The sequence below is a fragment of the Danio rerio genome, chromosome 13, assembly GCF_052040795.2.
Source record: "Danio rerio strain M-AB ecotype USA chromosome 13, GRCz13ab, whole genome shotgun sequence".
Lineage (NCBI taxonomy): Eukaryota > Metazoa > Chordata > Actinopteri > Cypriniformes > Danionidae > Danio > Danio rerio.
In genome coordinates this window covers 48,261,932-48,277,500 of record NC_141033.1, presented here as the reverse complement: position 1 = coordinate 48,277,500, position 15,569 = coordinate 48,261,932, and the positions used below count along the sequence as shown (strand labels likewise).

The window sequence follows — 15,569 nt, the reverse complement described above, 5'->3', positions numbered from 1 at the left end:
TTAACAGATTCATTCATGTCAAGCAGTGCGTGCAGGGCCGGCGAGCAGTCCGTGCATCTTTTGGTCACTCAGTTGTTATAAAAAAGTATTTTCTTGTGATAACACGATTTCATTGAGACATATTTCCCTCACGCTTGCATATATATTTTTTTTCTTGTTAGTTTGATTAGTGTTGATTTCAAATGCAATAAATATGTTTGTACAAAACGTGTAGTAACGGTGCTTATAAGTGCGACTAAATTTTTTAAGTTAGAAGCACGGGTGCTACCAAGCAAAAAGAGTAATTTCGACCCCTGCTATATATATTCATTCATTCATTTTTTTTTCGGCTTAGTCCCTTTATTAATCTGGGGTCGCCACAGCGGAGTGAACCGCCAACTTATCCAGCATATGCTTTACGCAGCGGATGCTCTTCCAGCTGCAACCCATCACTGGGAAACATCAATACACAATTACATACATACACAACGGACAATTTAGCGAACGTGCTACCCACTGCGCCACCGTGTCGCACTTAAGTCAGTCTTATGGCTGCTTTTAAATGTGCTTTATACACAAATTAACTTTTAAACGGTTTTCTAATGGCTGTTAGCGTTTTGCGCACTACTTATGCTCCCTGCACGCCAACTATGACTAATAAACTTAACTATCCTGAATTTGAGTGTAATGCAATAATGTGCACTTTTTGTGAAGCTGCTTTGAAACAGTAATTATTGTTAAAAGGGCTTTACGAATAAACTTTAATTGAAATTATTTGGTCATTTTTGAGCGAGATGCTAGTGGTCTAATCTGATTCAATTATCTATGCTAAGCTAAGCTAAGCTTAAAGTGCTTCCACAAGACCTAGATTTCGGAAAAAAGTTAAACAGCTTAAGACTAGGAGAGTTGTAAAATTAGCTTACTTATAAAATTTATTTAAGTATCTTCAATGTATAAATACAGCTAACTACTTTGTAACTATTAACAGCGACCACTGCTAATGACTGTATTGCATGAGTACAGTATATCTGATGTGACCACAAAGATGTCTCGATCAGACTAAGACGGCTCTGTGGGAAGATGGTTTACAGCACAGGAAATGACAGGGCTCTTTTTATTCACCAGCACTGAGTTTTGCACGAGGCACTGAAACCAACTGACACCAGCTTGGTGAGAGCCTCATCACGCTCTCAGATAACAGCAGATGCACAGCCATTACAGCCTTCAGGAATAATTCAATCTGGCCTTCGAAACACAATGGTTTGTATGAAACAACAGTTCCAGCTGTCAAAGTCACAACCTCTACAGGAATCATTATAATAATGGCAACCTCAATAATTACTCAGACTTCATTTACACAACACAGATTAAAAATACTGAAGGAATTTACGATAAGTACAATATTATAGTGATTTTGAACAATAATACACAGTAAAAAATGCAAAGTTCCACTTAATTTATTTCATGTTGTCTCAACACAAATCGGTTAACAAATCTAAGTGGATTGAACATAAAACAATTAAGCCGTCTCAAACGAAATCTTAAGAATTGTGTTGTTTCAGCTTTTTTTTTTTGCTGTATGGTAAAGTGTGCTATCATATATATTCATTCATTCATTTTCCCACAGGGAATGAACCTACAACTACTCAAGCATATGTTTTACAAAGTGGACGCCCTTCCAGGTGCAACCCAGTACTGGGAAACACCCATACACTCTCTCATTTACACATATACACTACGGCCAATTTAGTTTATTCAATTCACCTGTACCGCATGTCTTTGGACTGTGGGAAAATCGGAGCACCCGGAGGAAACCCACACCAACATGAGGAGAACATGTCCCATTCATTTTCTTGTCGGCTTAGTCCCTTTATTAATCCGGGGTCGCCACAGCGGAATGAACCGCCAACTTATCCAGCACGTTTTTACGCAGCGGATGCCCTTCCAGCCGCAACCCATCTCGGGTGAACATCCACACACACAATCACACACACACTCGTACACTATGGACAATTTAGCCTACCCAATTCACCTGTACCGCATGTCCTTGGACTGTGGGGGAAACCGGAGCACCAGGAGGAAACCCACGCAAACGCAGGGAGAACATGGAACATGTCCCATAAATATTGAAGTATAGACTTTTTTCTTAGAATGCAAAATTACCCATTATGCTTTGCGTGTATGCGCAAGGAGAACGCTAAGAACTTCCGGTCGGCAGCTGATGCGTATAAACAGTCACATTTGGACAGTTTTGAAATGATTGTTTTAATCTATTTTATTTGCTTTTAACATCTTTGAGCTAATACTACTGTCGATCAGCGCCACCTCCTGGACTGATCAATTAAAAAATGCGATCTAATGGAATGGAAAACAACTGCTGTGAGGCATTTTCGACTCGTTGTCAGATGTGCGTTTAAAGTCTCGACATCGCTAAAGTATTTTATCTTTCTTTCAAACATATAACCAGCCCAAACAAATGTAGTTCACCAAAATGTTTGACACACACGTAGTACTGTCCCACTAACACAGGGGTTCTCAACTGGTTTGGCCATGGGACCCACATTTTTACATGATCATCAAGCCGCGAATCAAATTTTTAGGAACTATAATATAATTTAAGGAATTATACTTATTTGTTAACATAAACAAGTAGTGACAGATAAATCATAAGAAATTCACCAAGACGTACAAATAAAACCTATTTTATTGCTGTCATTTAACAAAATGGATCAAATTATAAAAATATTACAACGACAATTACTGTTAATAATAAACTGTTAATAAAGAAAGCTCAGCTATGAATAATAATGAGAAACTGACGTATTATCACTCTACTAGCAGATTCGCGCTACGTCACTGATTTTGATCCCACTTCCAAAATTATTTTAAACCCGGAAACTGAAATTAGCTGACAAAAGCTCAAAATTAAAGCTGACAGGTGGTAACACTGTCTTAACTGATTCTCAACACACACGAATCTGTTAAAAATTTCAAAGAAAGTACTCCAGGGTGTCCTGAACCTTTAATCAGTGCTCCAGCATACTGTAGTATTAACTATTGTCAAATGATGAACTGTACATAGTATACTTCATATCTGTCAATAGCTATGTTTCCATCCAAAGATGCCAAATAAATTAATGCGCATAACTGGAATATCGCATAAAAGACATGCGAATAAAGCTGCGTTTCCATCTAACGAGTCAAACAGAAGAAAATCATCACTTCCTGATTACGTGGGAACAAATATCAAAAGTAAAAATGAAATTTACAGCGGTAGGAGAAGCTGCGTCAATCTTTTCTTCTTTTAGTAAATTACTTGTGTCTCAGAAGACAATTCCAACACACAATGAATGTGGGTGGTGTTTGAAAGCATAAGACGTGGAGCGAAGAGGTTCTTGACTATTCTGGAGGGTATTAATAATATAATACCACTAATCAGGGTACAACGCTAAGGATTTTTTAAACGGGTCCGATCGGGCCATTGGTTGAGATTTTTACTTGCCCTGCCAAAATGTTCACTGGCCCCACCAAAAAAAACAACAAAAAAAAAACTAAAAATTTAATAGCTATTTCTTAGCCACATATTTTAAATACTGGCAAAATTATGCCTGTGAATCTAGAATTTAAAGATTTTAAATATGTCAATAAATGTATAATGAGCAAAATTCTAGATTTTATGCAAATGAAAGAGCAGTATGAAAAATGTGCTGGTATTTTAATGCAATTCTAAATAATTTTTATAAAAATGGCTTGCCAAACTGACAACTGGTTTTATTTATTTATTTATTTTTTTCAGTTTCTTAATTTTGTTCCCATGTAATTGTCTGCTTCTAAGACTTTAGAAACAGACGTTTTCTTTTAGCCTCATTGTTTAATTTTGCCGCCATGTTACCATCTTTTCGCTGTACTGGTTGTTACCAGGTTACAAAAAAAATAAATAAATGTGCTCAACGTTACTGGCCGATAGGGGCCAGTAACAATCCTGTCTACTGTCCCGAGAGTCTTTCACGCTGGCCCTGGGCAGTCCTTATTGTTGAGCCCTGCTAATACTGAAACGCTTAAGGTGATTTAGAAAGACTAAATCAACATTTCAGATGTTTTACGGTGTGCTCAGCCTGCTGGTTTGTCCATTCACGCACGATCAACATCACATGATCTCTTTTAACAAAATCACATGACCTTTTTTTAATTCACATATTGGAATTTGTTCGGTAAAAGTGTTTCCGTTGCAGTTTATGTGCATATTTTTTATTGAATAAAAAGTTTATTCTACTCAGTCATGCACACGTTTTTTATGCTCATTTTCAAAATGTATGCGCATCTTGGCGTTTCCATCAACAGCTTTTTTTAATGCGCGTATTAAATATGTTATAATCCAAAATTAAAAAGCACTGCAGTGTTTGGGTGTTCTGTGTTTGTCTGAAGTAATTAGTCTATTGAAATGTGTATTCCATACAAAGTATGAAGCTGATTGGTCAGTTCTTGACACATGGTGCACTTGCTGTATTCTGAAAAGTTGAGATGTTTTCAATTGGGTGTGCCTGGTGTCGCTGCCAATATGCGCACACAAGCCGCGTGCCTGCATTGGGAATGACGATGTGAACGACTCCTTAAGCACGTCAAACGGCCTAAACGGTTATTTCACATCGCCTCATTTGCACGAATAGCACTGCAGGATGACTAATCGCGTCTTTCCATTGACTTAATATGTAAATCACTCGTGCTTGACACTACATCTGCATTTGGTGTGAACGCTCCATTAAAGTCCACATAAACCAGAATCTGCAACCATTTTCTTTTTCATATTGTGACCCAGTTCCTAGAGAAACGGAATATTAAATGAGAAAACAGTGGGCGTGGCTTGTTTTTTTTCTACTGAGAGCTGATTGGATGTTGTACAACAGGCATTATATTCAGAAAGATCTGGAAGAGAGTTTCGGGAGAGTTAATACAACCTAACAGACACCTCCTCCTTATCATTTCTGTTTGTTTGTGCAAACATGACCAAAAGATCTTGCAAACCACCACTTGTATACAGTGCAGCAAGGCAATGGGTGCATTTAGTGCAAAAAGCACTGTAATATTTTTTTTTTTTACGTGTCATGCTCTGTGACTGTGAGTCTGCTGACATTTCCTGTTAAAACAGGCCCAAAAATAACAACTAGTGTATGCTATTACTGCAGAGACTCTCACGCCCCATTCACACGAGGCTTCAGCGTCAACGCTTCCCATTCACTTTGAATGGGTGACGTCAGGCGTAGCCAAACTGCATTGTGGATCCGTCGGCGCCGCTTCAGAGGCGTTGCTCGCTGCAGAAGTTGGGACTAGCTCAAATCTTCAAGCACCAACGAAAGCGTCAGCCAATCAGATTGCTGTATGCAAATACACCTGCTAGACAGTGGCCTATTGCTGACTGAATTTCATTGGCTGATGCTTCTATGACGATCACTTCAGCCCCAACTTCAGACACGCCTTCAGTCAAGCGTTGATGCTGAAGCCTCGTGTGAATGGGGCGTCACAGCTGATTCGACTGAATATATGCTCAGAGAAGGTAATTATGTGAGGTTTAATGTGCAGGAAACCTGTCCATCTTCTGCGGTTCAGTGAAGACACACAGACCAATACAAACCACCGCAACCCAGATCACCATAACGTCACTATGGACACCTGGAGAATCATTCTCAGGAATGATGATTTTGTGTCTGGATGATCATGTTTATAGGATATTCACATGCATGCAATGTAGAAAACAGAGCAATATTTGGGGTTTGGTTAAAACTTAATTTACAACTGTGGTTTTAAATGTTCACAGAAAGGTCACTGAATTTATGTAAAATGTCTATGTTTTCATTTTATAACACAAGATCTCAAAATATGGATGGAATAATATTCAATATACAGTGCTTAGTATAAGTACACCCCTCACAAGTCTCTCATTTAGATGAATATTTTTTATAGGAAGCTTTACAATATTATATTTGTGCATATACATTAGTTTAGTCAGCACTAAAGCCAAACCTGGAGCTAATCTAATAAAATAACTTACAATACAGGTCTTAGAATTAGTAGCCCAAAAGTATAAGTTAGGAAAAATTCTTAAATTTTTTTTTTTTTTTTTTTAAAGAAACTAAATAAAAAATAGAATTTTTATATAGGATTTTTTTCAATATTTTGCCTGAATTTAAATGTATTCTCTTACTATTTCTAAAGATGTTTGGCATAAATATTATTGTAATAAATATAAATCGGTTTAATAAATCTGTTTTGTTCACATGCACCAATATATACAGTATTACCCATATTTACTAATCAATAGATAACAATATTCATTTTCAAAATGAGGTGTACTCATTTATGTTGAACACTGTACATATTGTTTATATATTTTTAATATAAGAAAGAGAGAGAATGAGAGAAAGAGAATGTGAATATAAAATAAATGTAATATATTGAAATGTTTTCAGTGCTGTGGATGGATGACACATTTCTTCATGCATGGACTGAAAACATGGTGGAGGAACATTATAATTGGGCTGCACAATATATCATTTCAGCATCGACATCACAATGTGTTCATATGCAAGAGTCAAAATCTCAGGATGGTCAGTGTTGAGTCAGGATTAGCAGACCATCAGGCACAATTGCAAAAATGTATTATTTAACATTTATGCATTTAATGGGGAAGAAGCTTTCGTTGTGATGAGACATCTCTCAGTTACGGATGTGACAGATGTGAAATTGCCACTTTTCTGTCTTTGATAAATCGAATAAAATTTGAAAAAGCTGACAGAAACATTGATTATTTGTACAATGTAGTAAAATGCAAGCTTACACAAACAACTGTAATAAGGGTTTCAGTATGTAGGTGAAAACTTTTCTATTTTTGTCATGCCAAGGTTGCATAGAATTTATATATATGTTGACGCTGACGCCTCGTGTGAATGGGGCGTGAGAGTCTCTGCAGTAATAGCATACACTAGTTGTTATTTTTGGGCCTGTTTTAACAGGAAATGTCATATATATATATATATATATATATATATATATATATATATATATATATATATATATAGAGAGAGAGAGAGAGAGAGAGAGAGAGAGAGAGAGAGAGAGAGAGAGAGAGAGAGAGAGAGAGAGATGGAAAGCTAGATAGATAGATAAATAGACAGACAGACGCACAGACAGATGGGTGGCTGGAAGATGGATGGATGGATGGATGGATGGACGGACGGACGGACGGACGGACAGACGGACAGACGGACAGACGGACAGACGGACAGACGGACAGACGGACAGACGGACAGACGGACAGACAGACAGATAGATAGATAGATAGATAGATAGATAGATAGATAGATAGATAGATAGATAGATAGATAGATAGATAGATAGATAGATAGATAGATAGATAGATAGATAGATGGATGGATGGATGGAGGGATGGAGGGATGGATGGATGGATGGACGGATGAATGGAAATTAAAATGTATTGCATTGATTTCTGGATAGATAGATAGATAGATAGATAGATAGATAGATAGATAGATAGATAGATAGATAGATAGATAGATAGATAGATAGATAGATAGATAGATAGATAGATAGATAGATAGATAGATAGATAGACAGACGGACGGACGGACGGACGGACGGACGGACGGACGGACGGACGGATACATGGATAGATAGATAGATAGAGATAAATAGATAGATCCATCATTATACAATAACTTGCCTAATTACCCTAATTAACCTAGTTAAGCCTTTAAATGTCACTTTAAGCTGAATACTAATGTCTTGAAAATATCTAGTCAAACACAATGCACTGTTATCATGGCAAAGATAAAATAAATCAGTTATTAGAAATGAGTTATTAAAACTATTATGTTTTTGTGTTGAAAAAATCTGCTCTCTGTTAAACAGAAATTGAGTGAAAAATATACAGGACGGCTAATAATTCCAGCTGTATATTGTTCAGCTCTAACACTGCATATACCCCGTTTGAACTGTGGTCAATAACGGCACGGTCAACAATATATATAATGCATCGCTAAGAACTCCAACACCCCAGTGTGCTGCCATCAGTCTGACAGCTAAGCATGTTTGTGAAGGGGTTCCCCATGTGAAAGCAAACAAAAAGGTCACCGGGCAGTTAAGCTTGTTTTTGTGAAGCGCCACCGTGCAGCAGCTGGACTGAACTCTGCTGTCTGAGGGACTGAAAAGGCACATCTGAGATATCAAAGACTCCGCTGGATGCAGAGGAACACTAGTGTGCACGTGCCGGGGCTTTAAAGAGACACTGCACCCAAAAATGAACAGCTCTTCATTTACTTCAATTTTAGAAAACTTGATCTGTGACACAGAGGCTCAGTGGTTAGCACTGTCGCCTCATGTCATGGCTGCCATCACTTTGAGTAAAAAAAAAAAAACAGACTTCCCGTGTGGCTCCCAATATTGTTCTGTGCAACAAACTGAATGTTATTTACTATTTTATTACCTGTCCTTGCTAGTAGTAAACTAGACACTAGTGTGTCAGCTCACGTGTGATTTTGCGGCCGTGAAAACATCCTTACATTTATGCTGTGTTCACACCAGACACGGCAAGTGCGTAAATAGACGCATGAACAAATTGAGTTACTCGCTTCATTCCAGCGTCAGATTTACTTCACAATAGATGCAGATTCGCATTATGGGCAAGGCTTCTGTCTGCCCGGCAGGGTTTTACATAAACTTTTTTGATCACCAGCCACAGTGGCTAGTAGTTTTCCAACGTTACTAGCCACTCTGCATTTTCACTAGCCACAATTTTGTTGTTGGGAAAATATTTTTATATGCATAAATATGACTTTGACATGCTAAAATTACTTGATTTAGATTTTTTGCTATGTCCACATGGCTTCTTATTCATTTCACGTTTTGTGTGTTGTGTATGAGCAAATGGGTCATGGTTTCATGACTTTTCAGAACTCAAAATTAAGGATTTACCTAACTTATCTCTGACCACACCAAACAATAATTATTTCTTAGCCACAAATTTTTTTAATGTGTCAAACAAGCTAAATATAGCTGTATACTATACTTTTTATTTAACAAAACATTTCTTTAAAAAAACCAAAGCAAAAGCCATTGACTTTTACAAATAATTATTGTCATGTATCAAAAATATGCACAGTTATCTGTCCTGGCTAGGGTTATAACGGTATGAATTTTTTACAGTATGATAATCGTCTAAAACAATACCACGGTTTGACGGTTTCGCGGTATACGGTATGTTACAAATGTTACAAAATAATAGAACTGTGAAGCAAATTTGACTTTTTCCAAATAATATATTTTCAGTTACTATAAACAACACCACTTACAATGAACAAATAAAAAAATAAGAAAATAATAAATAATGTGTCAAAGTCCAAATAAAGTCCAAATAAACATGGTGCAAATCCTCAGTAAAAAATAGATATAAATATTTACTATACTATAAATAGTTACATAACGAAACTAGATTCAATATGGAACATCCTTAGGTTTTATGTGCCAGCATGGATATGGTTGTCTGGATATGGATTTGGATATGGTTGTCTGCAATGCAGACAAACAGCTGCACCTTCATTTGCGTCTTTTGAAAACAGCAAGAGCAGCAGTTCGTCTTTGCTGTGTCACTGTTTTGTCATGTCTCTGTGCTGCTGTGCATGCAAAAGTACTTAGTATGAGAATTATTTCATGCAAAACTTTTTTTTTTGCGTTTTATTTAGCCGCGCATAAATGTATGCCTATCTCTCATTCTGTGTTGTTCAAAAAGCTCAGTGTTGGGCCACAAACAAAAGCGAAACCTATGCTTATTGGTTGTGATATAGCGAGTTTGAACCAATCTGGGCATGGAGGAGGGACAATGCATCAATGTATCATGTCTGATTTGTCCGGAGACACAGTGACGAGCGTTTCTTTGTCAAATCAGCGTTGTCAAATTTTGATGACGTAACCGCACTGATTCCGGAGCCTCTGAAAGTCCGAATGTTATGTGATACAGCACTGGAAAGCTGAGATTCTCTTCTTTATGCCAATCTTTGAATTGTATGAATCAGATCAGCGGATCAAAAGTTATTAAACATTTAAGAGCAATACTTAATTTTAGCCGCGGGCGGCTGTCTCGGTCTTTAAGGGTTAAAACCGTTGATATGCAATTGTTCATGGTATGATAATCGTGCACGTTCAAATCGTGGTAGACCGTCATACCGGTATATTGTTACAACCCTAGTCCTGGCTAAAGGTCTCTCAGATTATCAGTTAACTACACATAAATAGAGAGTTAATCTCATATTAAAGCAATTTTGTTGTAAAAATAATAATTAAACCATATAAACAAAAATAACCATAAGCAAAAGAAAGCAGGAGAAAAACATATACTGTGTGACAATGGAAGAATGATCAGACGGTTAAGGCCAATTAATAATCTGTTCAAAGCGAAGGCAACCGGTGCTGCTTACAAAAAGCCACATTTGGAGCTCTTGAAAGCAGCAAGACTGTGTCTGTGTGTGCATTAGCATTACTTTTTTGCCTGCCCTGACTATTTGAAAGAGATCCGATCACATTTGCGTTCCAGGCACGGTTGCTTCAAGGAAGGAACAATAGTCGCGCGTATCACATCAGCTGTTAGCGTGACTGTTAGCCTCTCATTCTGTATTCATCTGCTTTTTTCTGCTCGTGCGAATGCAATTTTTTTGTTAGTCGTGCTGTTTCTCGATTCTAAGATCACATTTGCACGCATATTGGGTCATTCTTATAGTCGAACCCTGCTTTTAAGAAAACCACAATTTAAAAATTATTTTTAACCAGCCAAAGTGGCTCGTGGGAGTGACTGTCTAACCACCCAAAGTTGAAATCTACCCGCATTTGGCGGGTGTTAATGTAAAGCTCTGCTGCCCGGTGACTCTAGCTACAATGATAAATGGTTAACATGGATTTTATTGATATAGCAGTTGTTTAAGAAGGCTGAAAAACATCGTATATTCGTTCGGCGCCGAGTCCACTAGATCCTTTCAAAGGTGCACCCAGCTCTGGGAGTTCATCAACTCCTCCAGAAACTATGCCTGGCTGGAGGCTTTCAGCGGTGCTTCTCGAATGAGCCGAGCCCAATTTGATGAACTGTTGTCCGGTGTCGCCAGAAGATTTTTCCCCAGAACACCAACAACAGGCTGTTACAAACCCCTGGTGTTATGCTAGGGGATAGTGGGGTTTGACATTTAGGTAATTAAAATATATTTATACAAATAGTGAATAAGTGCAAAAGACAACCATAGTAATACCAAAAATATGTGCTTTTATTTACATGTGCCAAAAGAGAACAAAGAAGGATAAGTATTTTAAAGGGTCACAAAACACCAAAACACAAGTTTTGAGCTGTTGACAGTTGTATATGTGTCCCACATTGCTAAAAACACTATTAGGACACCTATATTTCACTAAAAAGTGTAAATTGGTTGTTTTCGCGTTATTTCAAGCAAATTCGTACTTCCGGTTAGAAACGAATTTTTGAAGCTGCGTCACGGTCGTGACATAATAGCATTGTATTCCAGCGTGCGCTACAATAACTTACGTGTCTAAGGAGGCACATTGTTTACCTGAGAGCTGTTCTCATCTGCAAACGCTGAGATCCGGATTCGCTTGTAACGTTAGTCTCCTCTTATTAAAGACGCAGCTCTAGTTGCTGGTGATTGTCCTGTCTCTACAGATTTGGTAAGTGAGCGACCAGCGCTCTTTGTTTATTCAGTTTGTTCGTATCGAACTAACAATTGCACCGAGTGTAAACATGTTAGCACCACAACCAAACTTTTACCTCGTGTAGGATTTTTACCGCATTTTGTGACCAGAATAACACACGCTGCTTTCTGACGCTACCTGCCGTGTGCATCTAAGTTTCTGGAAAATGCGGAGGGTTTTTTCTCTCATTCGCCTTGCGGTATCAAACATTGCATGAAAAATACACGCTTACAGCAGTTCCTCTATTAATATATCTCATTTGTCGCGAGGGGCATGACTGAATTCCCTGAATGAAAGAGCCAAACTGCAGTTAAAGTCTATCATTTAATAATTTGGCAAATAATTCGACTATAGATGTCCATGTAAACAGTCACTTTCTCCCGTGTGTGTGTGTGTGTGTTTTGACTCTGAAACTCGCGTGTACCCAAATAGACACTCCCACACCATCCCTCTTTAGTTCCTCCGACACTCCCCCCTAAACAGAGCTGGACACGCCCACTTTTCTGACTTTTTCCAAAGTAGAGGTGTGAAAACACCCTGCTGAAACGAGGGGGTTTCATGGCTCTTTAAAGAGTTTATGGCTATTTACATTATTATGCTGTTATATAATCATTATATAAATCAGGGGTGTAAAAACGATCTCAAAATGAAAATAATATTGCTTACTGAACAAATTCTGTGCCAATAAAACCGCACAACAAAAATTCCTGATCATGACAGGCCTAGCAATGTGACTATTACAGCTGCGATATGGATGCGGAAACAATAGCTCTAATATAGGTGATAAATGATAAAACTTTTATAGAAACAGACTCAAATTTGAGTCTTTATTTAATGCTGGAGACTTGTGCACTCGGCATGGACCACTTTTGTGAAGCTTTGATTCTGTGCTTTATCATTTTGGAGCTTGACAGGCCCTGTCCCTTTCCGCTTTCATTAACTATTGAAAATGGCAGCCAGCATTCTTCAAAACCAATTCACCTTTTATGTTCCAAAGGAAAAAGACAGAAAGTGAGTCGTGCAGGTTTGGAACAATTCCTTTGAGGGTGTGCTTTACTGGAGCTGACACAACATTGCAATAAGACAAACAGAAATGACAGAAAATTAGAGACTAAAGTCTGTCAGCTCTTTCTTATGCGCCCTGTAAAAGAGCAAGACTTAAAAAGCAATGCCTAGCAACTTTTGGATGCCAAGATCAGCTCCAGCATTGTCACGAGACAATGATCGCTACAAATAGACAAACACCAGGTTACATCCTTATAGATCTGCTTCAGTGTTCTGTAAGGCTTTGATTCACTTTAAAGAATCGGTTCATAGGGATTCAAACAACTTACTGCACATTTTCAACTACTCAAGTGACTTCTAAATGATGTGTTGGGAAACCAAGTTATACTAATCCACATTTGATCCAGATATGAGTCGATACAAAGAACTAAGAATCATTCGGTGAAAAAGTCAGATGAACACAAATCATGGTTTGATTGATTACAAACGACTCATAGGAATCACTTGATTCTGAATCGAACTAACACTACTAATCAAGCAGTTTGATTTGATTCAGTTTAAAGAACCAAATAATATGAATCATTAAATCACCCATTCTGCTGTATGAGTGTTTTCCAGTAGTGGGTTGTAGCTGGAAGGGCATCCACTGTGTAAAACATATGCTGGATAAGTTGGCAGTTCATTCCACAGTGGTGACCCCTGATGAATAAAAGGACTAAGCTGAAGGAAAATGAATGATAAATGAATGAAATGACAGAAAATTAGAGACTAATGTCTGTCAGCCTTTTCTTATGCGCCGCGTAAATGAGCAAAACTTAGGCCTAGCAACTCTTGGTTGCCAAGATCAGCTCTATATCACGACAAATGATCTACAGAAAGAAACACACCAGGTTACATCCACATAGATCTACTTCAGTGTTCTGTAAGGCTTTGATTCACTTTAAAGAATCGGTTCATGGGGATTCGAACAACTTGTTGTACATTTTCATCTACTCAAGTGAATTCTAAACGATTTGTTAGGAAAACAAGTTATACTAATCCACATTTGATCCAGATCCGAGTCAATACAAAGAACCAAGTCCAGGAACCATTTGCTGAGGAAATAAGATTAACACAAATCGTGGTTCGATTGATTAGAACAGACTCATGAGAAATCACTCGATCACGAATCGAACTAACACAACTAATCAAGCGGCTTGATTTGATTCACTTTAAAGAACTGAATAATATGAATCATTAAAATCACCCATCCTGCTGTATGAGTTTCCCAGTACTGGGTTGTTGCTGGAAGGCCATCCGCTGTGTAAAACATATGCTGGATAAGTTGGCGGTTCATTCCACAGTGGCGACCCCTGACGAATAAAGGGTCTAAGCCGAAAGAAAATGAATGATAAATTAAATGACAGAAAATTAGAGGCTAATGTCTGTCAACTTTTTCTTATGTGCCCCATAAAAAAAAGAGCAAGACTTAAAAAGCAATGCCTAGCAACTCTTGGTTGAAAAGATCAGCTCCAAATCACGACAAATGACCTCTACAAAAAGACAAACACCAGGTTACGTCTATATAGATCTGCTTCAGTGTTCTGTAGGGTTTTGATCTTTAAAGAATCGGTTCTTAGGGATTCGAACCGCTTGCTGTACATTTTCAACTACTCAAGTAAATTCTAAATGATTTGTTGGGAAAACAAGTTATACTAATCCACATTTGATCCAGATCCGAGTCAATACAAAGAACCAAGTGCACGAATCATTCGCTGAGGAAAATGATAAACACAAATCATGGTTCGATTGATTAGAACCGACTCATAAGAATCACTCGATGGCGAATCGGACTAGCACTCCTACTCGAGAGGTTTAATTTGATTCACTTTAAAGAACCAACTAATAAGAATCAATAAATCACCCATCGTGTTGTAAAACAGTCTAAGACAAACTGTCAAGTGAAAAAGGGAAAAATATTCACCTTCAATGTTTAAAAACCGTCTCTTTATGAAACGGTTCTCGTTTTCCAACGCTTTGTGGTAACACATCTCTCAGCGTATATCATAAACACCACACCACCATCATGAAAATACGTGTAATTCCATCAAAACTGCTTCCAAATCGCACAGAAATTGAGATAACATAAGTCCAGACTAATTTGTTATGAGATGTCACGTAAATGCCAGTAATTTCCTGCCTTTACATCCAAGTTGCAGACAACTTTGACTCTGAACTTCAAAACAGATCAACAGATATAAACACCAGCAATAAACGTCGTTTCTCTGCAAATTCATGTACCCTGACAGCAGGTAAAAACTCACTTTTATGCTTTCCAGAGATCCAGGACTGTTTCGCCAGACTGGGACTGCGAATGATCGCGCGTCCGGCTGATTTTAGCGCGTCCATGACAGAAATAGCTCAGTTTATTGTGGCGATTATTAATCCTGAGAGCGCGATCCCCCGGCGATCCTTCAGCCCGAGCGAACACGAGCCTCTTCCCGCAGGAAAACTTTTCTGACAGCCGCTGATATTCTTCCTTTTCCGCGGATGATCCCGGGTGGATGCACGGACATGCTCGCCACGGCGGGCGGAGCTTAGTATGTAAATTGACCGGATAATGTACAGTCATGACGCGGCGGCGAACGGGCGAAGGGCGGGGTTTGACTATGCAAAATAACCAGCTAATGTAACGGGGGCGGGACTTCAGTGGATACATAAATACACTGGCATTGAATCTATGCATGGAACAAACAATTAGCTACAAAAGACAAACATAATATAGATCAGATACAGGACGTAAAAAAATATTATTAATAATTTACATTCGTGATTATGGGTAAAACATA

The 15,569-nt window shown here is 38.1% G+C and overlaps 1 protein-coding gene across 5 annotated transcripts in view; it reads right to left on the bottom strand.

Moving 5' to 3' along the window:
- Positions 1 to 15,326, bottom strand: part of ldlrap1b (low density lipoprotein receptor adaptor protein 1b) — a 75,208-nt gene extending 59,882 nt beyond the window's left edge. For 4 of the 5 annotated variants that reach the window (XR_015505443.2, XR_015505441.2, XR_015505442.2 and 1 more), the window contains exon 1: positions 15,045 to 15,326. Coding sequence is in view for 2 of the 5 variants with exons in the window: in XM_087278567.2 (XP_087134693.1) it covers positions 15,045 to 15,129 (85 nt within the window). In the remaining 3 variants the exon portion in view is untranslated. 5 annotated transcript variants of the gene reach the window in all.
- Between the last annotated feature and the right edge of the window lie 243 nt (positions 15,327 to 15,569).